This window comes from Coturnix japonica, chromosome 14, assembly GCF_001577835.2.
Source record: "Coturnix japonica isolate 7356 chromosome 14, Coturnix japonica 2.1, whole genome shotgun sequence".
In the NCBI taxonomy this organism is placed as follows: domain Eukaryota; kingdom Metazoa; phylum Chordata; class Aves; order Galliformes; family Phasianidae; genus Coturnix; species Coturnix japonica.
The window spans coordinates 9,350,072-9,376,730 of NC_029529.1; the positions used below are offsets into that span (position 1 = coordinate 9,350,072).

Here is a 26,659-nt window from a genome sequence, read left to right on the forward strand (position 1 = left end):
GATAGATTTAATGAAATGTATCGCTTGCAATATAAAATATTGTGCCTAAATAGTACAAGTAGTCCTGTGTTTTTCCAGAGTTAATTTCCATGAATTAATAGTGATAACTGTAGGTGTATTTTCAAATGAAAAAGAGAGAGGTCAGCTTTAAGAAAAATGCAATTCTTTTGCTTCATTAAAATTTTATATTCCTTATCTGGCATTATTTCTCTTAATAAACTTCACAAACTTGCTGTCATCAGCCCAGCTAAAAGAAAAAAAACCTCTCTCCCACACAGAGAACGTGTCAAAAAGTTTTGTGTCTGACAAAAAGTTCAATAATATCTATAGCCATTTAATTCTATATTCCCCTGAGACTTGTTTTCTTCTTCCACGTCTTCCATTTAGATGATTGAGCTCAGTGACAATGAAAACCCATGGACAATATTTTTGGAAACAGTAGATCCAGAGATGGCTGCTACTGGAGCAACGTTACCCAAGTTTGATAAAGATCGTAAGCTTATGTGCTAAATCTTGAGTAAATGCAAAATTCTTTGGATATATCTCAAGAAATATTGTACGCTGCTGTTACTCAATGATATCACTGATGTACTCATCAAGCTACAGCGCTGGAATTAGTTTTTCTTATGCACTTTTTGCCCTCATTTCTCTTGAAGTGGAAGGCATGTTTGAAATGTTACTGGAATAACTGAATAATTTATATTCTATGAATATATGCAGGCTCATATAAAATCAGTATTTAAGGATGTTTTAATGATATTAATCAAATGAATAAAGGAAGAAATTATTTTTACAGCTTAAGGAAAAGTATCTAAGTGATTTTTCTCCAGACATGGTCAAATAAGCCTTATTTAAAACTAAATGTTGTGTCTTGATTTCTAGATGATGTAATGTTGTTTCTGAAGATGTATGATCCGAAAACTCGGAGTTTGAATTATTGTGGACATATCTACACACCTATATCCTGTAAAATACGTAAGTTATAACACATAGAGACTATTAGATTATATATCTGCTTTACTCTTAATATTAGATATTTTATTGAAATCAAGGTAGGCCACAGAATGAAACTGATTTCTCCTAATGCCTGCACAGGTCCTCTGGTAGGTTATTTTTTTCCTGATTAAATAGTCAGAGAAACTTTCTACAAGGCCGAAAGCATCGCCTTAACACAGCACTGGCTGCCAGTTAACTTTTTGTTACAGATTTACAGCATTCACCAGATGGTTCTGAACATGAACATTGTGGTAGCAGTGGTGATGGGAGGGTGGTTGGACTGGGTGATCTTGTAGGTCCTTTCCAACCTTGTGATTCTATGAACAGCTGTTTCAAACTTGCTGTGCAGTTTTGTGACGTGGTATCGCTCCCTGTTTTTTCCCTTGTATTTTGGATTGTTTTGCAGAACAAACTTCTGCTGTTGCATTTAAAACACTCTTGTACGACTTTTCATGGTGGTAACCTGAGGAGAACCTGCTTGGATTGATTTGGCTGTGGGCTTTAGTTTCTATGAGTCCATTGAAGGAATTCAGCATGTGGCCACTGAGATATAGTACCTTGTCATTTAAGATATTTCATTCTCTTGATTCGTACATACTTGCTGTGTTTTCATTTTAGCCATGTGAATTTTTCAGAAAGAGATGAAAATGCTGTTCTAGAGAAAGAACAGTGTTATTTAACCTCTTTGATATTGGATGGCCTTACATGTTTGTTCAGATGAAGTGGAAGGAAACCTTAAAGGCTCTCTCCGGGTTCTCAATATGGGAAGCTTTAACATTGAAGGCTTCATTCCTTAGAAAGGCATTTTAAAAGTAGAAAGTAGAAGAAATAGATTTACCGTTCTTTTGCAGATGGGTCTTGCAAGCACTACAACATGTTTCACACTCCTTTTCTTTTCCAACAGGTGACTTGCTTCCAGTTATGTGTGAGAGAGCAGGATTTCCACAAGAAACTAACCTTATCCTCTATGAGGTTTGGATTGATAGACTTGTTTATTGTAAAAACTGTAATTACCATGCCAGTAGTGAGTTTCCTTTAAGTATGAATTGCTGTGTGATAACATTCCAATATGTCATAATTACAAGAAAAAATAACTAAGTTTGAGATGTAAAAAGAAATAATAACCAAGGTTAAGATGTAAAGCTCAATATGGGAGATACTGTGCTGCTAAAATTAGTAACCTTAATTGGTATTCTCCCATCTTTCTGGAAGCTGCATCAGTAGAAAGTTAATCTCTGAATTCTTGTAAGAATTGGATAATGCCAAATGATAAAATACTTCAGGATTTTAACAGAAGTTAGTTTTTAAGGTGAAGTATTGGAAAAATCAGTTTTACCAGTAACAATGAAGTGCATTTGAATGTTAGCTAAGATTATATTTATCTAAAATATGTGTTTGTACATACAGAATTCTTTCTGTAGATAGAAGATACAAGTTACCTTATTTGATTAAGTTCAATATTGTGACTTTCTCTGTTGTCTCTTGTTTATTCCATGTGATTCTTGTTCTTCCTTGCAGGAAGTTAAACCCAATTTAACAGAAAGGATTCAAGACTATGATGTGTCTCTCGATAAAGCTCTTGATGAACTCATGGATGGTGACATCATAGTGTTTCAGAAGTATGTATTTTAAAGGGCCAATTTATTGCTACAATTAAATCACCTAGTTCACTTTGAAAGCAGAACTTCCTTTAATTTAATGCTTTAACAGGGGCAAGGTATAGTTTTCCAGCAGTAAACATATTCTCAGCAGTTCTCATTTGATCATTCCAGGAAGATAGATAGTTGTTTTTTAATTACCACATCACATCATTTGAGGAAATTCATCCTAGTTTAGAAAACTAACACTCATAAATATTAAAAGACGTCTTGCTCTTACTGAAGAGTCTGGTTCAGCAACACATCTGAGTTCTGCAGCTTTTTACTTGAAGCTACCATAACTCAGACAGAGAAGAGCTTACCAGCAATTCAGGGCTTGGGCTCTGTACCATTACTACCATATGAGCTCTTGACTTGGAGCTCCTTTCACCTTAGAACTAAACTGCTTTCCCTTTTTCCTTTTATGTGTGCTCACATTACGCTCCACATTGGTCTGTGGCGATTCTCCCAGTTTGTCTGAGCGTATGCAACTCATAGGTGTACTGGTGCTTCAACCAGAGTTTTCTCCAAGGCAAAAGGAGAATTCCTGCTCCTTATATCCATTAAAGGGATCTTTTGTAAGCTTGTCAGGGCTATAAATCAGCATTTCTATGCTCTCACTCCTGATGGTCACACCCAACTGTGTTGCTCTGTTTCTCTCCATGGGCTGACAGTGGGTGGAAGCCAGCTAGTCTATCTTCAGCACTCTTACCCCAGATTATGTGAGATGAATGTATTTCTCATGTCATGCCTTGGAACTCGCATTCCCTGTTGACCCAGTTGGTGTTATGCACCTTTGGCTGGCTGCTGACTTCTGGGTAAGTGCACAGCTTGTACCCTGGTGCTATTTCTCTGCTGAGAAGATAGGGGTACCAGTCAGTAGTGACCCAAACCAGCATCTGTGCAGGTGGTTTTGCTTCTGTGGTTCAAGGAGTGCTGGCCTCTGTGCAAAGCGATTAACACAGCGGTGTAAGGACAGTTTGGCAGCGTTAGTGAAGACATGCACTGATGTGCCAGGGTGGAGAGGGAGGGAAGAGCACAGCTGGAATGCTGCAGTGAAACAAGTGGAGTCAGCCTGTTGCCAGATTACCAAATGGTCAAGCACAGTGTGCAAGTGCATTTGCTCTTGAACTGCACAGGAGTATTCAAGGGTGTGAGTCACTACTGACTGTGCTAGTTCCACTGTGTACAAGTGGCGGCTCTTTAAAAAGGTTTCTTAACTTTCTTTTTGTATTTCTCAACTGTCACTGACTTACTGTAGAACCTGTTTTTAAGAGCCCTAGCTACGTGTATGTGTAACAGCATAATATGTAATGGCACTGTCGTTTGTCTACTCTTGTAGGGATGACCCAGAAAACGATAACAGTGAGCTGCCAACAGCTAAGGAATACTTCAGAGACCTCTATCATCGTGTGGATGTCATTTTCTGTGATAAAACCATCCCCAACGACCCTGGTTTTGTTGTTACTTTATCCAATAGGATGAATTACTTTCAGGCATGTATCCTATTTTTTTCCCTACGTTTATTTCTTTGTGCTGAAAGTGACTTCTGCATTAGTTCACAAAGGGGTAATAAATGTTTTTTAGAAGAAAGCAGATAGGTTTTTATTTGTTACTTCCATTGTGGTAATGGGAAAAAACTAGGAAAGTCACCATTGCTTAAAACTATTAGTTGTTATTAATTACAAGTTAATTGACAGCAGAATTCTTTACATACCATTCTGCTCTAGAAATTGATGTTCTAATGAAATGACGGGTTTGCTTTCTAAACGACGTGTAAAACTTGACCAATTTATTTAGCTGTCAATAGAAAAATACCTTGGGATGCTGATGATACCTGTTTTCCTCGTGGTTTATCAACGATATTAATGTTGTGGACCAAACTACTGCTTTCGCTGCACAGTGCTGTCTAAGTCTCAATAGCAGTAACAGACCAAATTGTTGTGTTCATAATTGTGATTGCAAGGCTTTTTAAAAGAAGAAAATTGGACAGTGGAGCAGTTCTAATAGCTTTTAAAATAAGCAAAGTTGGACTGGTCTGTCTGGAGCCCGATTATTAGGTCTGGCTCCCTCCAATTCTCCTGCACCTGCTTTTGTCAGAGTTTTATGTATGTTGTATGTGAAAACAGATCAAATTTTACTGTCACGAAAAGCAGGATCTTTGAGCACCTGAATGTATAGAGAAGAACAGAGATCAATTCCATCCTTCCTCATTGTCTGCTTCTGGGTGCCTCACTCGTTTCATTTTTATGTTAAAGTGTAAGTTCTTTAAAACTCCTTTTGACAAGGGAAAGCAGGCAGAAGATTCCCATTCTTCCTGTGAAGCTGCAGCTTTAAATACTGATAGGAAGAATGTGGTGATACCACCCAGAAAACTGATGTCCTTTGAGTGAATTGAAGAACCTTGGGAGTTTTTTGCTTATTTCTTGAGTAATACTATAATTATAAAGTAAGAGTTAAGCTATTATTGTGGATTTTTTGGCCTTTTGGTGACTGTAGTTTATTGTAATAAGAGAGAAATTTCTTCTTATTTTCTTGAAAATTTTGCTTCAGAAGTTACATATGTGGAGTTTCTTTAGCCTTTTAGAAGTGAACACAGAGCTTGTATCTCACAGAATTTTTATAGCATAATATTCCTGAAGTACTACAGTGAATGATTGGAATTGGACCAGATGACCTCCAGAGGTCCCTTTCAGCCTTAACTTTTAACCACTGTGTGTGTTAACTCTCTTGTATGATTGTAGTGTGATGCCATAATTGAAAAGAATGCAGAACTTACCCACGGTTTTATTTGCAGGTTGCAAAGACAGTTGCACAAAGACTTAACACAGATCCAATGCTATTACAATTTTTCAAGTCTCAAGGGTAAGACAGTTTTTCTTCTGTGTGTGGTTTTTCTGTGTCTAAAGTACCCTTTCAAATACTTTGCCCAATTAAATAGGTAGGCTGCAGTTAATTTGTAGCTTCTTTCAGGTTGTAAACCATTTATTTACCAATAAAGTGTTAGTGCAGCAAGTTGCCAAGACAGTTTAGTGACCGCTACAGTGGCTGACACTGGAGACTCCGTGAATCACACATTCTATAAGAGTAAGTAAAATTAAGAGACAGAAGCATGTTGAAGGATCCCTGATATAACAGAATTTCTGAAGCCATTAATTGTTTCAGTGCCTTACTGTATGGCTTGAATTATTAAACTAATGGAGATGCCACTTCAGTGAATGTAGATTTCTGGAATGGAAGAGACTAGATGTAGATAAAAGCAGGATTTTTGCTGCTGTTATAACATTATGTGCAGGAGTTTACTCTGACTTTTATTTTTACTGTTTATTTGTTGGAAGTCTGCAGATGAAGAAAGTTAATTCCATCCTGGCCCAACAAAATAGAACTACTGTGGTCTCACATGGCTTCTAAACGGAATGTTTCTGTTCAAGTACTGTTCTGGCACAGTTGTGTAAAACTGGATTTGAATCCATAGAAAACAGAATTTGTCACTATAGTTATATGCACACAGATTGCAGAGGGCTCTTTATTAACCTGCAGGTACTTCCCTTCCTCACCATGCCTGTCCTGATTTGGACAGCTCTGTATAGTTTACAATGCTGTGGTCACTCTGGAACTGTGCTGTGTCCTTTGATTCCACAAATTAAGCTTTCACAATCAAAAGCATGTGACTCCAGTGCTGCTGTGGTAGTTTCAGAGGAATGTAGGTCTGCTACTGCAGGATTAAAGGTGAACTTTTCAATATCGAAGAGAGCTGAGGCACTCAGTGACTGGTATTTCTGCTCCCAGCCCATACCTGTTCTTAAAAATATCATTAGTGCACCAGATATAATGCTGCTTAGCTGTGTTAGCAATTATGTGGAACTGGTAGCCAGGAATAAAAGCTTTCTTGGTACTTCAGTTTGTTGTTTCTGGAGAGATATTTAGGGCTTTCATTTTTCTTTCGTAGTTATAGGGACGGCCCTGGTAATCCCCTTAGGCACAATTATGAAGGTACTTTAAGAGATCTTCTGCAGTTCTTCAAGCCTAGGCAACCTAAAAAGCTTTACTATCAACAGGTAAGAGTCTTCTGTTTTTGTTGGTGTGGCTAAAAAAAATAAAATACCATCTGCCCTATACAAAGTATGCCTAAAGTGTTTCTCTTTTCTTCTTTAAGCTCAAAATGAAAATAACCGATTTTGAAAACAGAAGAAGTTTTAAATGCATATGGCTAAATAGCCAATTTAGGGAAGAGGTGAGTGAGGCTGCCTGTTGCTCTTATTCGTTCTTACTTCTTTAGTCTAAGTTGATAATGCTGTGATTGTGGTGCTGTTCACGTGCTGAAAGAGCAGCACAGTAAAACAGAGCCATGCCTTATACCAAACCTGTGCCGGTTCTTAACACGTTTAGAAGACAAAGTCGGTGTTCACTTCAGTAATTTTCATTTTTTGAAGATGGATTTTGATGAAGAGTCTACTGTATTCTGTGCTTTGACGACAGTTTCAGGTTTTACTGATCACTTTTCTGTTCTAAATATCCCACAGGAAATAACAGTATATCCGGATAAGCACGGGTGTGTGCGGGACCTGCTAGACGAATGTAAAAAAGTTGTAGAGCTCTCTGAAAAAGGTTCAGGGAAATTAAGGTAGGAGCTTGGATTTCTTTTGTGATTGTGTGGATTCTGTGCAGGAAGTTATCCTTAGAATTCAAAATGTTATGGAAGCTGTTACCAAATGGAGGCTGATGCTGTGTTAGCAGGTTTCAAGATTCACTCTAAGAGAGTTCATATTAAATAAAAGTATGAACCTTATGTCATTATTCATCTTGTATTTCATTAAGTTGTGTTGCTGAGATGACGAAAAATCATCAATTAACGCAGAATTTAATGATGTTTCCAATTCAAGTGTTCACTTCTCAGGAGCAAAAAGTGAGGTCGTTTTCCTTAAAATGACTTTATAAACGATTGAAAACTCTTGGACCAGTAAAATTGAAGAAGGATTCCTCCTCCTTTTTCTTCTTTTTTTAAGGCTTTTTTTCTTTTAATTTGTTTTTAAGGCTGCTAGAAATTGTAAGCTACAAAATAATCGGCGTCCATCAGGAAGATGAGCTCCTAGAGTGTTTGTCACCCGCAACAAGTCGAACGTTTCGAATAGAGGTAAACGCTGCTTTAAAACTTGCCTTTGAATGAGGAAAGTCTTTCAAATGGTTATTATCTTTTCCTGGGTGCTGGTTTTTCTAACACCACGGCACTCGCAGCAAGCTAGAATACATGATGCAGGTGTGTTTGTAAAGGTGATATTCACAAAGTTTTTCCTTTGTTTCTTCTGGCACCCTGGCATAGTCCCATTAGTTACGTTTTGATGTGTGTTTATAATGATATAATGTTATATTATATCATTAATATATATAATATATATAATGTTATATAATGCCAGTGGCCTGGCCATGGGGCGTCTGCCTTCTCAGCAGTGATTCCAAGGGATGTTTGGGGGCTCATGGTTTAAATTTTTAAGCTGAGAACCCACTTTCATATGCAGCATTATATTCTGGAAGACTGTTTCCTTTTCTTCTTTTCTTGGCAAACCAAGAGTGTTGTACTGAGTATGGGAAGCTGCAGTGCTGTTGTGACAGGGGGATGTCTTAGTGGGGGTGGGGAGGCTGAGACAGGACTTTGTCAAAGGAGTGCTTATTTTAATTGTTTTAAATTGACTTGTTTTGCATCGCTAACAATGCAGTTAGCTTTAGCTAATTGCAGTTATAATTATGTGTCTGGATATAGGAAATTCCTCTGGACCAGGTAGATATAGATAAAGAAAATGAGATGCTAATCACAGTGGCACATTTCCACAAGGAGGTTTTTGGGACATTCGGAATTCCGTTCTTGCTGAGGATACACCAGGTACATAAGCCTCCCTTTTCCCCCTCCCTATAAGATAGTACCTTTAATGATTTCTTATGGTAAAATTGATTAACGTAAAAATCTGTAGCCAAAATCGTGTATAAAAGTTCTGTGTTTGTGCACTTTTGGGGTTAAATCACTTGTTTTAGTTCATTGCATATAAAAATTGTTTAGTTTTTCAGTGAAGCTTTGTAGATCTTCCACATCAGACTTGAAATGTTGTAAATGTAAGATTTGATTTTTTGTTTTGTTTTGTTTTAAAAGTGAATCAACAAAACAAAACCCAACCCCAACAACTTAAAATCCTACTGCTAATACTGTATTAGGAATTCCAATGTATGCTTGCTGACAAAGGCGTCTAAGCCATGGACAGAGCGTTCTGATGTAGCCCAGATTAGGAAATACTAACAGCCCTTTTGTTTCCTATTTGTGTGTATTAAAAATCTTGTTGTAATCATCAGGGCGAGCACTTCAGAGAGGTCATGAAGCGGATTCAGACAATGCTGGACATACAGGAAAAAGAATTTGAAAAGGTAATTTAGCAGTGGATTTAGCACGTGAGTTTTAGCACGATTTAGCAGTGAGTTTTATTGCTGACTGCTGAGTCCATCGTATTGTTTTAAGAAACTGGAAAGCAGTAGATTGAAGTGTGGATGTTGAGCAGTAAAACAGTTATTAACTTTAATGTCCATTCTGAGAATAATTAAGTGCAATGTGTAGGAGTGGTACTTCTGTATGGAAGAGATACTCTGCAAAACAGCAGAATAACCTAGAAGAGTTCAGGTGGTACCAAAGCTCAACAGGTCACAACTTCAGTTTCCTGCTTAAACCAGTGGTAACTTGGTTTAAATCAGGTTGCTAAGGATTTTAACTAGCTGCAGTTTTAAAACTGCCAAGAAAAGGAATTCTGCCACATTCTGGGCAGCTTATTTTAGAGCTTTACTGCTGTCATTTTGAGGATTTCTTTTCTTACATGAGATCAGAATTCATCATTTTTGCAGCACATGATAATTACCCCATGTCCTTTAGCTGTGCTTCATGGGGGTAAATGCTTTGGTCTTCATTGTGTCACCTGTCCATTAACTGACAACCAGGTGTCCAGTAGCCTTTTTTGGGCTAAATAAACACATTTTCCACAGCTGCTTGTATACCTTGCACTCCAGCCTGCTGTGTGTCTTATTGGGCCTTTGGCTGGACTATCTGCAGTTATAGTTGCCAGTTTAATTGGGGAACCTGAACCTGGACACAGTATTCCAGATGCGTTCTCATGATTTCCCAGCTGTTGATTTTATCCTGCTGTCCTAGTAGTGGATGACGGTCTTACACAGGATTGACCTCAGTAGAATGCAGTTTGTGACCAACTGTGTGTTAGACTGTGAAACTAGACTTGGAGGCTTTATTTTAATACAGTACTTTAACAGTTTTCTTCCTTTTCATAGTTTAAATTTGCAATTGTAATGATGGGACGACACCAGTATCTCAATGAAGATGAGTATGAAGTGAACTTGAAAGATTTTGAGCCCCAACCTGGTGAGTTCTTTAACAACCTGTTGTTTTGACCTGCAGAAAATGCCAGTCACTATAGTGCAGTTACCATGAACCTGATCAGAATGAAGGAACACAGTAGTTATTTTTACTTCATGCATATTATATAGTAACTAAGCAGGTATTTGTGTATACTTGTACACTTAACTCTTAGTCTTAAGAATACATACTCTGTAGACATAGAAACTACTGCATAGTCTGTTTGCTTGCATGTTAAAAGTTTGCATTTGAGTGACCAAATGGGTCTGTTTCCACATGACATACTTTACAGGAGAGAGTTATGTCACTTGCACCATGTCTGTATTGCCACCTGCTCCTACATTTCATTCTCACATTGTTAGTGAAGTAGGTGCTCATAGTATTCTTGAAAGATACTAAAGTGCCTCCTCATAAGCTCCTTATTTTAAGTGCACTACAAAGAGATATTCCTCAAAGACATTTCTTTTTTCTTAATTCCTATAATGAGTCTGAAGAATCCAACAAAAATGTTACGTATGTGAATAGGATGCTTTTTAGATCCTTTAGACATGATTCACCAAGCTACAAATGCAGCTGTGTTCTGAACTTGTATGTGGAGGTGGTCTACCGTCTTATTTACTTGACAGATATTTAAAGCTCTGTTATCTAAGGAATTTACATGTAGCAGATACCAGGTTAATTGGTCAGGAGTTCCACTATAGTTTGGGAGTTTTATTTGGAAATGGCATTTTTGAGCTTGCAGTCAGGGCTCTGTTGAAGGCCTTGAATTCATTAAAGCCTTTTCCTCTTAGCTTAGCTGACTCTCTTTGTGAGCTGCTCTGTCTGGTAGCAGTGAGGTTGAGGACAATTTGTTCTCCAGAATTCTATTTTTCTAACAATAGTGGGCTCTGGTTTTTGTGGGCAGGTTGTGTTGGGGCCAGGTTTGCTCTCATTTTTCTCACATTGTGTTCTGGGTATATTAACAGTTGTGAAGAAATCCTGTAACTGTCCCATTTATTTCAAAATGCACAGAGACCTATCCCTAGTGAGTAGTTTGTATGAACCCAACAAAAAGCCATCTCATGATGGTATGTTATGCAGCCAGGCTTAGGGCTCATGGCTGTGTGAGAATGAGGGGACTTGCCAAAACTTGGAATATCTGTGCAGTGGGACAGTGGATAATTAACTACTGATTTACATTTTGCATGCATTTGAAGAATAGTCCTGCTTAAGCCAGGTGATAAGGATAACTGAAAGCAGCAACCACTTAACCACCAGCATTTGCTGTATTGAATGACATTTGGATGATGCCTTTATGTTTCAAACAGCCCCAGCAATTCTGTGAAAGTTGGTACTGTGATTGGCCATAAGTTACAACAACAGCAAGCTTTTACATCAGCTCTTGTTTCACTGCTGTTAACTCCTGTGACTGAAGAGGGAAACCAGCTATCTGGAGCAGAAACAGTTGTAGAGCATAATAATGGAATGAAAGCAGTGGTCAGGAGAGCAGCCCTGTTGTCTGTAGACTAAGGACTGTTATTTCAGTCCTCAATTGTGCTGTACAGCTGCTAGCAAACTGAACAGGGCACATATGAGTAGTTTGTGTAAATGAAACTTTGAAACTTAGTCTTACAACTTCATTTTTTTTCTCTTTTTTTTCTAGGCAACATGTCTCATCCAAGGCCGTGGCTAGGGCTTGACCATTTCAATAAAGCCCCAAAGAGAAGTCGCTACACTTACCTTGAAAAAGCTATTAAAATCCATAACTGACTTAATAAACCAGATTGTCGAGGCAAGGGACAAAATAAGTGTGTGTGTGCACCTTTTTAACAACTGTAGAACTTTGGTACACGTGCACTATATCTGAAGTCTTCAGCAAGAGGATTTGCTGCTGATGTTAATTTTATTTTGTTGAGGCTGTTCAGTTTGGCTTCTCTGTATCTATTGACTGCCCTTTTTGAGCAAAATGAAGGTGTTTTTATAAAGCTTGGATGCCAATGAGAGTTATTTTATGGTAAACGTAATGCAAGGCAATTGTCAGCATAATGAGGGAAGAGTTTAGTAGAACAATTGACATTGGCAAAATATTTGTCTGTAGTACGTTTATAGATGGCATAAGCTGGCTGGCTGCCTTTCCTGGTATGGTGTTCACCATCACTGCAGCTAGTAAGTCTTATGTTTAGACTCACATCAGATTTATTTCCTTCAGTTATACTTTAAATGACATTTTTGTGCATTTGTAAATGCAAAAAACTCACATCATCAATAAATAGCAATCTCTACTTCATTGTGTACATTGTTGGCACTTATTTGGGATTTTTGTCTCCTCCAGCTGCATAGGATCTTTTTTAATAAACTAGTTTTCTTTTAATTTAGTCACTACTTCGCATCCCGTTTTGCCAAGTGGATGCCCTGACTCCTATAATGAGATATTTGGGTCTTTTTATGAAAATTTCAACCATTGTTGAATACAAGTTGCGATTTATTACGCCATCTTCTGGCAGATGGGATGACACTCAGTGTTGGCAAAAGGAAGGGAAAGGATTATAAATATCATTGATTTAGTTAACGTGGGAAGAGATGGGGAAAACACAAGAACTAGCCTTTTAGCACAGAGGGGCATGCTCACTAGTGTTTAGTAAGCTGTTGACTTTGTAAAAAAAAAGGAGGAAAAAAAAAAAAAGAAAAAATGAAATTGTATATTTAATGAATGAACATGTACAATTTAACACTTGGAGGATAATTTTGTTGGGTGAGTCTGCAAGTGAATTTCACTGATGTTGATATTCATTGTGTGTAGTTTTCTTTCAGTCCCCAGACCGCTTCCTTTTATTTCGGAGCTAATGCCAGCCGCGTGTCTAGTTTTGAGTGCAGTAAAGATAGAATCAGCAATTCACACTTACCTTTACATTCTTTTCCAGTATTTTATTTTGTTTCTGTAGCTGCAGTGTACAACAACTCTTCCTGTATATTGCCTTTTTTTGCTGGAAAATGTTGTATGTTGAATAAAATTTTCTATAAAATTTTTCTTCGGTGAGTGATGACGTGGACGTTGAAGAAGATTTGTCTGCCCGTAGAGCTCTGGGAAATGGCTCCTTTGATGCACTTTTCCAAAAGGTGTGTTTTCTCTCTTTGGTGTTGACAGTTGTAGAACCCTCATATTGATTATTTTGGAGGTTGGGTTGGAAATCTGTGGGTTTTTCTTTTACCTCTCAGGTTAGTTACGTCTGAGCTTAATGAATGGAAGGGTTTTCCAAGAAGGAGCCACGGATAAATAAGATAAAGGGAAAAAAATATTTTACTAGTTCATTTGTAAAGCTTGTAGTAGTCTTTGTGGTAGTTTGACTCTGCCTGTACAAACGTCTGTCATCCAGATCCTCAAATCTAACAGCATAAATGGTGTGAAGTTAAATCTGCAGCCTCTAAAGGTAAGGTCTCTTAATAGAATGATAGGTTTCCACTGTAAAGCATTCCCCGTCTTCATAACCAGAGCCAACTTCTTATAGGATTTCCTTGCTCCAACCTGACATTAAACTTGTGCATGGGGCTGTGTGCATGTGATGGCTCTTGTGCATTTATGGGTGCTGCTGATCACTGAAAACAACAGCAAGTATTTTTAAGTTACATTTCAAGGTGTGTTTTTGGTACATACGTATTTTTTTCTGTTGTAAAATGCATCAATTCCAAATTTTTCTGTAGAATGAAATATTCAGATCAACAGTAGTGAGCCCTAAGCAGACAGCGATAAAATGGAGCTTCTATCGGGATGTTACTGCGTTCTAGGTTAAATTTCTGGGATGCTGGCAGCTTCTAGGAAATATCTTCAGAAACTGCAATTTCAGAAGAAAATACTGCTAGGAAAGTGAATTTTAGATGCCTTCTAGTTTTTCAATGACAGGTTTCAACAAGCTTCAGTATTGGTGCTGTTCCCACGTCAGTTTTGGAATGATACATTAAGGCAATTCCCTGTGTTCCGTTTTCAATAACTGAAGGTTTTTTTTAATGTTTCTTGGAGCACATGTACCTTATTATTCAAATAGGGAACACAGCTGTGAAGACAAGAACAGAGGCTCTCTCAGGTGCGGTATCTCATCCCAGGCCTGATGCTTGGACCTCCTTTATGGCCTTTATGCCATCAGCATGTAGGTCTGAGCTGCGCTGTGGTTTTGCTATTTAATATCCTTTGTGAGAAATCCTTATTATTTTTTCTCCTCTGTAGGATCTGTATGTATTGTAAATAAAATAGATCAGGGTAAACCCCTTGTTTGTGTCTTTGTTGGTTCATTTTGGAAAAGCTTTTCGAAGCAAAAGCAAATGGTTTGTTCAGAAATCAGGATGGTTTGGAGTAAATGAAGATGGATTTTGCAAAGTTCAGCTAAATTGTGTCGAGAGTGACATTCGTTGCCATAAGTAGAGCTGGCCAGAAGGTAAATGTGGAGCACTTGGGTGAGTTTGTAGGTTTTTCACTTTTCCTGTTTTTCTTAGAGGAACTAATTCGGTGACTGCAATGTTGAGGCTGGTGGTGTCCTGGTTCAGTGTGAGCAGCTGGTGGTGTTTGTTCCCTGCCTTTAAATGAGCTGGTGGATTTTATCATTGGGGTGTTAATTCTCATTAGATCAAAGTGATTAAGCGGGCTGGGTCACCTGAGGACAGAACCACTGATGCTGGGCAGCCCAGAAAACAGCTGTGTCTGAACACTGCACAGGTTACTTCAGCTATGGCCACCCGAGCTCCAGGCAAGTAACGATGGCTGCCCGGTGAGGAATACCAACCCTGGCACTGATTTCTTCTGTATTCTACAAATTTAAGCTTTCCTAATGGTAGAGTAGCTCTGCAGAACAGCCACATCGCGGGTACCAGTGCCACCCGCTGGCAGTTGGCAGGGATGGTAGCCGCATTTCTGCGCTGTAGGCGTTAAGGCAAATAGAGGCAGCAAGTGTGGGCTTGGGGTTTATTTTTTTGGTAATGGCCATTGGGTTTCTTTGTTTTCTTAGGGCACTTAAAGCCCCGCTGGAGCTGGATCCCAGCCGGGCGGCTCCGCGGCTCCTCATGGCGTCCTGCCCGGCCCGCCCTGTGCCGCCATGGGGCGCTGTGTGCAGGGCGGGCTGCGGATCCCTTCAGGTCAGTAATCGGGAGAGAGGACACCAGATGGGGAAAATTGGCTGTTTTAGTGTTGAAAGTTGGAGTTTGTGATGATTTTATATGAAAGCTGCAGGGGTAAGTCGTATATTACTTCGCAAAAGACACAAGTCGGAAGCTTGGCTTGTGAGCAGCTGAGCTCGGCCTCTTTCCACAGGTGCGCTGGGCACGGCCCTGCTCCTCCAGACGGGCTGCAGGGTCCCCTGCCCACCATGTGCTTATGGCGGCTTAAATCGCCCAAAGAACTGAATAAAACAAGTCCATCTGATAATATCAGGTGGCTTTTGTGCTCATTCTGCTGGTTTGATAATGTAGGCTGCTGTCCTGGCACGCATCTTCCCCTGGGGATGCAGGGCGTCACGGACACAACACTGCTTTGTCTGCATTGTTAACAAGAACGCGTTTATTTTCTTATCTCATATGTAACACAGTAACGAGGGTTTCATAACTTAGCATTTCATCAATAAATAATCAGCTTGCCCTGTGCCACCCACAGCCCTGCAGGGGCAGGTCATGTTCAAGGAGGAGCAGAGAGAAGCAAAACCCTGACGGGGTTTGGTGCAGAGAAGGCAGTGCTGCTCCAACAGCTGCTGTAAAATGGCAATGGCAGGTAATGCTGTGTCTGCCTGGGCAATGGCAGGTAGTGCTGGAGCTCTCACTGGCTGTGAGGGCAAATTCCAGGTGGATGAGGTGAGGGAGCTGCAGAATCAAAGCAGAACCAAAGCCTGCTCCAGTGTTTCCCGTCAGTAGTTCTTCACGTGGAATCTTACGCCATTTGGAAACAGACTTGACAACATCTGGCTGTGTTGACTGTCCCTATAGTCTTTTGTATCTGTAAATATGAAATTGGCAGTACGGGCAGTAATGGTCTGCGTCCTTGAAGATCCTCACAAAGAGAGGTACAAAGCAACATCCAAAGCAGCACCTGTAGACAGAGAGGAGATGGGTGTGCGTTGAATGAGTTACTGACTTTTCTTTCTGTTGGCTCCATCTGTTTTTATTCCATCTGCCATATCGCTTCATGAATCCACTTCTTTCTGAGGTTCTTTACTACTTCATTACTAACATCTTGCATGGTCGTCTTATTCTTTATTTATTTGCAGGTTGGACTCAATGATCTCTTGAGGTCCCTTCCAACCCCTACAATTCTGTGATTCAGAACCCAATTCTAAAGTATGGTACTATGGTAATGTTGTACTGATTTTTACTTGTCTTACAAGGAGTAATAACATAGTTGGTTAAATCTCTGGCAGCCATGATCACAGACTGACTTTTTAGGAAGCACAGAAGAAGGGCAACCTGTCTACATAAGCATTAACTGTAGCTTAAATTGTATTGGACCTACATTTGTAACCTTCTGCTGTGAGGAATCTGCGCTGTATATGGAAAAACTTACCCAACCATGCACAGGCTGGTGCACAGGAGGTAGGACAGTTTGCCCAACCTGTAGGTGACCTGTGTGGTGATGTGCTGGCGGCAGTTAGGACATATTGTGGATGTTGGTCTGCTTGAGAAGATTCCAGCTACGATGATCGGAGGCTGAGACACCAGGTAGACTGAGTTGAGTTTAAGAGGAAACGAGCAAAAAAGATGAGAAACCTTTTACAAGCCATCAATTTTTAGTTATATAATGTAGGTTCCTGAAATGACCAACCTGTGATACTGTTATTGACTGAACTCATGATATCTACTCATAAGGACATGCACTGGGAGCTGCCACTGGGGAACTCCACAGTCAGGCAGTGTCTGCTGCCTGGTGGTGGCACTGAGAGCGTCTTAAAGAAAACTCCACATTTGTTGACTTTAGAACCAGCAGCGTGCTGTTGCTCTTAGCAGTAGAATTATGAACGTTGTCAGAAATGTTCCCTGGCACTTACCGGGCGGCTCGACGGTGGCTGTTTCTCGATAGGAGTAAGGTGGGGGAGCAGGATATTCGTAGCCCCCTAAGGGAAGAAGGACAGTAAGATATAACAGTGGTCAGCTCACTTTCCAGAAGGTTGGGCTGAAGGTCTGTAGTACCTCTAACTGGGTCCTTCCAGTGGTTACCACCCTTACTACTAATGTTTGGAACATTTTTTTTCTAGTCTGATTTTTCTTTTTTTCCCCCCAGCTTCAAGCCAAGGAATTTATTTCATGGTACCTTCTGGTCTGCAGACAAAGAATTTTTTTCCTCCGGTTGTGGGTAAGGAGTCGGGGAGCTGGTGACTGAGTCACCTCAAGCATTTTCAGTTCTGTTGCTAAGGATGCTCAGGCTGGCTGAGTGTTAAGTGAAATGAATGAACGTTTAAAACCATTCATGCAGTCAGCAGTAATGGGTTTCCTGTGATTGGTGTGTTATGGCTTGGTGTGTTCCTGGAAAGGAGCTGCTTCCTTGTGGCCATCTGCACACCTCAGTGTTAGATGTGTCAGGTGTCCAATAGCTCACAAGTGAGATATTCTGTCCCCAGCCTTGCGTGAGTTCCTTGAGGAGCTTAGAATGAATCCTGGGAAGTCTTTGTAAAGAAAAATGTGTGTGGAAAGATCTGGTCAGGGTAAAGCGCTCTGTGACATGTGAAGTTTAGCAACTCTGTACTGCACCTTCTGACCTCCATTCTGGTTGCTTCTCCAGCCCTGTCAGTTTCCTCAATAGCAGGAAGGCTGACATCTCATGTCTTTCAATGAGTGTGAGCTCCAGCAGGCAGAAGACAAAGGAGCATTGTGAGATACTTGTGTAGGTGTGGGAGCAATGCCTGGTGTCAAAGCAAAAGCCGACCCAGCTGCACAGCAGTCATTGAGAGGAGCTGCCAGCCCTTCAGCTGTGCCAGCCCCCACGGGGTGAATGGGGAAGGGCCCAGGTGCTACATTTACTCAGCTAAGGAGGGAGGGCAGCTCTGGGCAGGAGTGCGAGGGAAAGGGCCAGTCCTCTGGAATAGCAGATGGCAGGTCCCAGCCCTGGGTTTTATATGCTGGCACAGGCACATTCTGAGCCCCTGGTGTTAAGGCCAAGTTGGGCCTTTTATGAGCTGCTTGAGTTATGCTCCAGAAAATGACCATTGTTTGCCACACAGCCACCCAGAAGCTCTTTCCATCCACACTCAGCAAAGGCTGCTTACCCCCTTGGCTGCAGTACTCAGGCGCAGAGGGTTCTTGACGTGCTTCATACATAACCATGGGGATTTCTGTGCGTCCCTTCTCACTAGCCATCTCTGGAGTTCACCTGACAAAAGTAGCACAAAATAACATCTACAGTCAGTGGCTCTCAGTCCCCTGTACCTGTCAATGCCTCCTTCTGTAACTCCTAGTTCTTATACTCAGATTTCACTTAGAGGAAAACTGGCAGTTCTCTTATTCCGGCTGTTTTATGAACCGCAGTACAGTCAGTTACTGTTACAGTTCCAGGTGAGGCAGATGAGGAGAAGCAGAAAATAGAATCTTTCTTTGCATTGGAAAGCTGACAGCATTTACCAGCAAGCATGGTGTTTGGAGCGCTCACATTTGTGTCTGCAAGTGTTACCCTTACAGAAAAGTTAATGTGGTTTTCTTTTCTGTGGACTGTCAGAATAATCAAGACGGGGAAGGTTGCACATCCAACCACCTGCAAAAAAACCCTTTGTATGTCATTAAATCACAGCATGCAACTGTGCAACCCGTGGCAATTTGGATCTTTCAGCAGGTTATTGTGCAACTTCATCATCATCATCACAATGACCAGTCTTGTACTGTGAAACTATTGTCTCATCATTGGTATGACGGGCGTTTGTTGGTCAATATCATTATTATCTATGACTGTGCTACCTGAGGCTTGAGGACCAGGCTGCAAAGTATGTGTGTGTTGCAGGTGTTAGTAGACACTGTTCTTCACAGTCCAGGAGAGTGGGAGGAAGAGGATACAGCTGGAGATACATGTTGTATTACTGTGAATAGAATGGTGTTAATTACTCTTAGCTATCCTTTGATCCACTATTAACTGGCTGATTAATGATTTGATAAATTAATGTTAACAGTAGGAATCGCTTTGCAGAAGAAAGTTATGGCTTTACATGCAGGTCAGCAAGGAAGGGTGATTTGGGGGAGGAAAGGAACCAAAGATAGAATCACGGTTTGGGTTCAAAAGGACCTTAAAGCCCATTGAGACCAACCCCTGCCATGGGCAGTGACATCAGATTGCCCAGAGCCCTGTCCTACATGACCTCAAACACATCCAGTGCTGGGGCATCCACCACTCTGAGCAGCCTGTTCCAGTGCCTTACCAGCTTCATCATTCTCTTAGTTTAAAGCTATTTCTCCTCTCTTGTCATCCAAACCTGGTTAAATGTCCCTCTAGTAGCAGAATTAATAGCAAAGGTAGTAAGGGGGATGGCATAGAGGGAAAAAAAAAAACAGAGATGAAGCATAGGCCTTGTTATGACTGAAGAAGTTAGAGAAGATGGCTAAGATATGGATTATTTAGGCAGAGTGGTGAAAAGTGTATTTCAGTGTGCTCGGTGTAAAGAAACTAAAAGGCTGGAAATGTTGGATGTGTTAATAGGGCGTTGGTGAAGCTTTATGAGAATCCCAATGAGAAGACACAAGGAAAGCTGAGAGTAAAGACATCCTGGGTAAGGTGGCACAATGAGAGCCAAGGAAGGGTAATGAACTGTAGAGAAGAATATCTCAATAGTAACTATGATAATAGACAGATGGGTGTTAGACAGTGTTGATGACCGTGGGCTGTTTCTTTGGGACGAGCATCAGTGGACAAATGTATTAGGAGTGTCTTCAGGTTTTTTAGCTTATTGTTAACCTGATACTTACACAGTACATGCTAAATACTGGGTGTTGTCATTTCTGGTGACGTTTCTGCTGAATTAATCTCACTCATTGTAAAACAGGAACAAGAGGAAAGGGATTTTGAATTTCATCCAGTGACTGTAAGCCCAGGCAAAAGGAGGGAATAATAATAATAATGGTTAACATAGCGAGCTCATTGCAAGTTAACAGCTGAATGCAAGCAAACACTGACTAATCCCTGCTCCACCCAGTGAGGTGTTAATGTAATAGCACCAGGTAAGTGTACAGGGCAGGAGGTGCAGAAGAAAAGCCAGTGACTTCAGTGAATCAGCAGCATGAGCCAGGAATGGTGTGGGAGTCCTCATTTGTGCTGGGTCTTGCTTGAGCCGTGAAGCACTGAAGCTGTGGACCATAGGCTGCTGCCCTGGATTTGGGTTGCTTTCAGCCTTTTATTTGCTGTTCTAACAGTGCTGCTTGTTGGGATTGAGCAGCTGCCCCAGAGGATGTGAGCCAGGAGCGGGATTTGATCCTTGCAAGTCCTTTCCAGCTCGAGGCATTCTGTGATCCCCAGCTGTTGCAGGAGCTGCTTCACCCCTCCTGCCAGGAGGCACAGGGCTTGGGCAGCCTCTGGGCCTGAGTGCTGTGCATCTGGAGTTCCAGGAATAGGGTTTCCTGGAGGGTTTTCCACAGCTCAGTAGGCCCTTTTGTTTAGCTGGTGCTCTCAGCTCTGTTGCTGCTGTGCCTGTGATGTCTGAGAGCACACTGGGACTGTGAACACCCACATCTGGTGTTATTGCCATGGCTTAGAGCTAGAACCTTTCCTTTCTCAGAGGGGATAATCTGCTGGAGATGTAGGAGAGTGTTACAGTATTAGGAGTGCTGAGGGAGAACAGGGCAAGAACTGTCAGGCAGCGGTTCCTGAAGAGTGGAAAGTGTCCTATGAGCTCCCTTCCAGAAACCAGCAGCGTGCAGTTGGCCCACACTAGATGCCAAAGGAGGTGATGCAAGTTGTCCTGTCTGCAGTCACAGTGAGCGAAGACGGCTCTCATCCAGGGCAGAGCAGAGCCCTGTGCACTCCTGACATGGGGGCTGGGTTTATCTATAGCTTTCAATGTCGTCTCAAGCAATTACAAACTACTTGACTTGCAGGCAGGAACAGTTACAGGGATGCAGAAACAAGTCTGTGCTTTCTCTGTTGTCTCAGTCTCTTCTGCATATGGGCGGGATCAGTTTGCATTGGGAAATAAAGCATGCTTTAAGTTCAGTGTATTTTAAAACTATTAAACAGAGGAAAAAATCACATCTCGTGTGTACATAAAGACCCCATTTAGAGAATGAAGGTGCAAGGTCTTTCTGTTTTAGGGAGGATAGGCAACAGCAGTTACCATCCTCCTCCTCTGGGTTCACTCCAGCTCTCAGTTCAGGTGTGCAGAGTGGCATTCATTGAGCCAAGCAAAGCTGCTGAACTGCAGAATTCCATGGCAGGGCTTTGCTCCCCAGCACTCACCAACACGTCCAGCACATTCCTGCCAAACATCCCCAATGGCTGAATAGTGCCTGGCTCAGTGTGCATGCCCAGATACCATTGGTGCTGTACAGGGGGGAAATGAAGGCACATGGACGACAGTCTTTTAGTAATCCTTAGAGATTTGTCAGTCAGCCTCTGTGTATGGTCAGAACAGTTGTAGTGAGAAGAGAGACTTTCCTTCCTCTACATGGTTTGTCAGTTGTTGCATGTTTGTAGTGATGGGCAGACAGACAGTCCTGTGTATGCAAGCCAGTCATCTTTTCGTCTTTCTAAAGTGTTCTTTGCAGTTTGATTTCAATTTTGAGAGGAATATGCTTTTCCTACAAGCACTTCTTCTAAGGTGACAGTGTGGCAGTTGAAATGGAAGTATCTGTGAGACTGGAGAGCCCCATGGGATTCGTGTCTGCTTCAGTCTGGGTGCAGCTCAGCAGAACTGGGAAGTACTGCAGACTGATTCAGAAATATCACTGTGTGAGTGCTGTACATGTTTGCTTTGTAAGTATCAGCCTGTGCTGATGATGTGTTTACAGTTTGACTTGAAGAGCTGTAGTTCACTGCAGTACAAATTCCTCTCCATTGAGATACTATGATTCTATGAGAGGAGGCAGATGGGATTCAGCAGACGTGCCTGTATTGGAGCCCAGGTAGCTCTTCCTGTGTCTGTTCAGTTGCAGTTCTTTGTCAGCAGTGGATTGGCCTGATAAAAAACATGATGTGGCGCTTTGGTGAAAACTGGTCAAGATTTTCTAATCCCTTTTGTATTTAAGGGAGGCTTTTTTAGCAAGAAGCTTCATTGTTGGAGCTGCAGCCTCCAAATGAGGTTTCCAAAATGCTTCCAGGAGCCATTAGTGATGCTGGCCTGCCTCTATTCCAGCTGTAGTGGTGCTGCTCCTGGGAGGTGGTTGTGGATGTGTTGGCATCCAGAATCCAGGCAGGACGGGAAGCAGTGGTTGCATGAGGAAAATGCTGAATGTCTCTTCCAGTTTCGGCTTATGTCAGAGTGTGATTTGACATTGACTTCAGTAACAGCCAGTTCAGGGCCAGAACTAAATGGGATGCAGAATTTGTAAGGGATCATTCTGTGATTCCGGTATTTGCAGTGTAATTCCTTCAGAAGTTTTCTGTTCTGGAATATTAAAATACTTCAGGAATGGCTCTGCAGATTTCATGGATGTTTGGAGGTGTAGCAGTGATCTGATGGTCTGTGATGATGGTTACAATGTAATGTGCTCTTGTTGTACTGCCATCATTAGTTCAATGTGTTCTGTGGGCATTCAGCCCTTCCACCCACTTTTATTAACCCAAACAGTTTTGATTCCTACTATTGTAAGGAGTGACCATAAAATCCCATTTCTGGCTTGCAGTTGCATCTGTGATTGGATAACATTGAGTGCATCTGTTTTATTTTACTGAAACAGTTATTTCTCATTTTCAGTCAGCGATGAAATGCTGAATTCCTCAGTGGAGAGGTCTTTTCTCATCAGCCCCAAGTTTGTTGCTTATGGTAACATTCGCAGTGTGCTGAGGCTGTTCAGATGTTCAGGAAGGAATAGCACAGATAAACAAAGAACTGCGGAGCAGCATCCAGGTATGTTTATTCGTGTTTCTAAAATAGAAACTCAAAACAGGACAGCAGGCAGCAGATTAAAAGTTGGACATAGAGAAGTATTCAGTGCCTGAAGTAGGCATCTTGCCTGTGAACTCAATGAAGGGTGCTTGGCACCTTCTGCTGCTGGCCCTGAGCAGGCAGCTGCATACTTGGGTGTGCAAATAGCAGCTCGGCCCGGCCTACATGGACCCACACAGCTGCTGGCATTTTCTAGTCCTATCCCAGTCAGACTTAGTTGGGTTGTTCCTTCATCAAGGGAGTTGTAGTCTGTAATCTAGTACACCTTCTGTTCCTGTTGCTCACAGCACTACACAAGCTTGTTGTGCCCTCACTTCTGGACAGTGGATTATTATTAATTCTGGACAGAAGTGACCAGATGAGCTCTGTCCTCAGCCTGTAGGATAGTATGAACGTTTTCTTATATTTAAAGGAAATGCTGTCTTTAATGAAATTGGAAGTACTTTGTCCTCTTCCATGGCCACATTGTGCCAATGACTTGCATCTACACTGTGTTTCTTTGTCCTCTGATGTCACTTTGTACTGAGGAGCTCCCAGTTGTAGCTGCATTTCCCAGTATTATTCTCTGAGCGTACTGCTGAGCAGTGCAGTAGGTAGGAATTGTCACAGCAGTTCTCTCAGTTTTCTCACTCTGTGCAACAGATTTTCTGCTTCCCGACATTCATGTCTTCATTCATACTTTTTTTTTGCCACTCCCACATTTCTATCCAAACTACTAATTAAAATACTAAATAAGCTCTGTCACTGATTTCTGTGTGAACCTTTGATGTAAACCAGATATATCCCTTAATACCTGCTCCTTAATTTGCTGTTTGAAGCATAATGCCTTGCCTTCACAGGTCAGCTTCACTCACATTTAAAGGGCCTCCGTTCTGAAGGACGAGCAGAATTGGGCCATGAGATTGCATTAAAACTTCTCCCTCCCTAATTACTGTTTCAAAAATAGAGTGTTAACCACGAAAAGGAAGTGCTGTCCGGTGTTCCATGCATTAACCTGGGCTGAGGTGAAATAAAGGACGGTTTCAGATCCTGTTCTACAACAGTGACGATGAGCAAAATTAAATTACTCTTTGTTTTACATACAGAGACGTTGTATCAAGAAGGCGCTGTGACCATTCTGCAGTGACGTTGTCCAAATTTGGCTGTGGCTTATCTTAAAATTTGAGCAAGCAACAGAGTATAGAGTATATGGTATGTTTAGATTCTTTCTTTGTCCTCCATTGACACCGTTTTTCATATTTCCTTCTAGATGTCTGAGCTGAGGGCAGCCTTACACAATTGCTTTTATCGCTTCATCGTTACCTTAACATTTGATGATATTGCATCTTTTCATTAGATTCTTTTATGGATTTACATTCAATACTGACAGCACTAAAACACGGGTAGCTGGCATTTCATTTATAACAAAAAAAAAAGATGTCCATAGCTTGTCCTTCCACCGAAAACTGATAAGACAGCATAAATAACGTGTCATGTAGCATCTGGACCTGGTCTGACAACTCTTCCAAAGTTATTATGGATAACGTTAATTTGAGGAAAGCAGGTGTGTGCCCTGCTGTGTGTGACATAAGCCCTTTCTGATGGTGCATCCATTTGACTTTCTGTTCTTATTATTGTTCTCATCTTTACCTTATCAGATTGTTTTCCTGTTTTCCATCTTTGGTCTGTTCTAGGAAATAAGCAAAGTACCCTAAAAACAATCTTTGCCTCCAGATTTCCAGATTGGGAAAGCCTGACAATTCAATCACAGAGTTACTTTTGCAGCCAAGAGCCACAGCTGTCACACTCCCTGAGCTCCCTGTCTGTCTCAGTCCTCGCCATATCCCTGTCGGTATTTCGTAAGGAATAGTATTGATTCAGAGTAATCAGAAAGCTCTTACCTTTAGGTAACTCTGGCAAGTTCTGGGAGCAGAAATGCTTTAAAAGTTGATCAGTTCATCCACGTCTTTCCAATGCAGCTGTGTCTAGGAAAGGAAGCAGCACACATGACCAGTGACATGACTTGCCAACGTGCCTCAATAATGTATCTGGCTGAAGAAGCCAGCAAGTCAGGTTAGTAGCTGGTGTATAATTATCACAGCCTACAGCTCACACCTGCTGTGCCACAGGAATGTGGTGTGACAGGCTTGCACTGGAGTATTTCCCAGGTAGTTTTCTAATATCACATAAATTTTACTTCATGCTATCCTGAAACCTAGATGCAGACAACTAGAAGAAGCTTGGGAATAACTTGGGGGCGATGGAGCGAAGTGTATGACCTAACCCATCGCACTTATATGCCTGACCATCACAGGGACTTATAAAGCCATTGGTGCTGTTGAATCTGGGACTCTGACATTGTGTTCTTGGTGTCAGAGATTATTTTCAGTTTCTGACTGATAAAGTCTTGATGCTTAGATCAGCAAATGTGTATGTGCAGGGTAATAGCCATTGATGCTGCAGCTGTGGTCTTGGTGACTGGGTTTGTGGCTGAACTTGGCTTTTTGTGAAAGCAGCACTTTATCTCAGTGGTGGGGTGACCCTGACTGGCCACCAGACCCCCACCCAGCCACCTTTCCCTTCTCAGTGTGTCAATGGGAAGAAGTAATACAGAAATGCTTGAGGGCTGAGGTAAAGACATGAAGTCATAAGTAAAACAGACTCAACCTGGGGAAAATTAATTTAATATATTGCCGGATTTCAGCTTCTTCAGCATCCTTTCAGTAGCTATTGTAGGTATCCACTACAGCTATATCCTTTGACATTTAACCTCATGTATGTCTTCCTGTTAAGTACAGACATCTCCATTTTTGCAATTCTTAGTCATGCCCATGGAATTGATCTTTCTTCTTCAGTGACACTGACCAGAGAACCCTTCCTTAAGAAGATGTCAAAATAATACATCTCCTCTGAGCATTTCCATTTCAATAAAGCAGCATTTTAATACCTGCATTCAAATTAAATTGTGCAATAATACTATTGCTGATCTGTTATTCCTTTTACATGAAGAGAATGAAGGAATGGATAACGTGCTTGACATTGCACAGGGAACCTGTGAAAGAGCAAAGACTTGAAATGCAAATATAATAGGATTAGCCAAGGTTAATGTCTGCCATCCCTTTGTGTTTTGAATTAGCCTAGAGACAAAGCTCATCGGGGGAATCTGCCATTGTTCTGGTGGTGGTTAAATGTAGATCACAGCTCACAGGTAGAGCTGAAAATTGTTCTTGACAGTGAAGAGCAAGTGTGCTGTACGTAGTCCTTTGGGTCCAGCTGAGAGAGGCAGGTGATGTGCTTCCACATGAACGTCAGCCATTAACAGCAAATTGTCCATTACCAACAAAATCTCAGTTTCCAAGACTTTCCAAGACTCAGTGAGTCAAGGAGCATGAAAACCTGGAGTGCTCAGTGCCCCACTCTGTTCTTCCTTCACCTGTTGCCAGTTTCTCAATTGTATCTTAGTTGCAAAACAGTTTTGCTGATCATTGTGCATTCCTGACCATTAGAGGTCAGGGTTTCCTGCCCTGCTGCAGCCCTTTGAGGAGGTTTTGTCCAGAGGTCAAGCAAACAGCCTGACTTGAAGTGGTAGGGCAAATCTCCAGAGTAAAGTGGTATGTTGTGCT

The 26,659-nt window shown here is 41.3% G+C and overlaps 3 protein-coding genes across 4 annotated transcripts in view; 2 read left to right on the forward strand and 1 right to left on the reverse strand.

Annotated features, from left to right (window-relative positions):
• USP7 (ubiquitin specific peptidase 7) overlaps positions 1-13,041 on the forward strand; it is a 54,555-nt gene extending 41,514 nt beyond the window's left edge. For both annotated transcript variants that reach the window (XM_015877058.2, XM_015877060.2), the window contains exons 18-31: positions 388-493; positions 883-975; positions 1,901-1,968; positions 2,515-2,615; positions 3,976-4,129; positions 5,431-5,498; positions 6,583-6,691; positions 6,790-6,867; positions 7,157-7,257; positions 7,668-7,767; positions 8,392-8,511; positions 8,973-9,044; positions 9,951-10,041; positions 11,678-13,041. In XM_015877058.2, coding sequence (XP_015732544.1) covers positions 388-493; positions 883-975; positions 1,901-1,968; positions 2,515-2,615; positions 3,976-4,129; positions 5,431-5,498; positions 6,583-6,691; positions 6,790-6,867; positions 7,157-7,257; positions 7,668-7,767; positions 8,392-8,511; positions 8,973-9,044; positions 9,951-10,041; positions 11,678-11,784 — 1,368 coding nt within the window. In that variant the 3' untranslated portion in view covers positions 11,785-13,041. The remainder of the gene's footprint in view (positions 1-387; positions 494-882; positions 976-1,900; positions 1,969-2,514; positions 2,616-3,975; positions 4,130-5,430; positions 5,499-6,582; positions 6,692-6,789; positions 6,868-7,156; positions 7,258-7,667; positions 7,768-8,391; positions 8,512-8,972; positions 9,045-9,950; positions 10,042-11,677) is intronic.
• A 2,928-nt stretch (positions 13,042-15,969) lies between these two features.
• Positions 15,970-17,010, reverse strand: LITAFD (LITAF domain containing). The gene is made up of 3 exons (XM_032447693.1): positions 16,808-17,010; positions 16,550-16,709; positions 15,970-16,078 (listed from the first exon to the last, which is right to left on the reverse strand). Exons 1-3 carry the CDS (start codon positions 16,833-16,835, stop codon positions 15,970-15,972), a joined length of 297 nt encoding a protein of 98 aa, XP_032303584.1. The 5' UTR covers positions 16,836-17,010.
• Positions 17,011-17,049: 39 nt separating this feature from the next.
• Positions 17,050-26,659, forward strand: part of CARHSP1 (calcium regulated heat stable protein 1) — a 46,672-nt gene continuing 37,062 nt past the window's right edge. The window contains exons 1-2 of the mRNA XM_015877070.2: positions 17,050-17,161; positions 17,264-17,335. The gene's annotated coding sequence lies outside the window, so the exon portion shown is untranslated. The remainder of the gene's footprint in view (positions 17,162-17,263; positions 17,336-26,659) is intronic.

Bases quoted from the DNA above. Each gene is read 5' to 3' on its own strand.
- LITAFD (XM_032447693.1), bottom strand. From the start codon at position 16,835: ATGAGTTCAGTCAATAACAGTATCACAG. The intron at 16,710-16,807 runs GTTGGTCATTTC...AACTCAACTCAG, and splicing joins AGTCAATAACAGTATCACAG to TCTACCTGGTGTCTCAGCCT. The intron at 16,079-16,549 runs GTAAGTTTTTCC...CTCTGTCTACAG, and splicing joins ACCAGCCTGTGCATGGTTGG to GTGCTGCTTTGGATGTTGCT.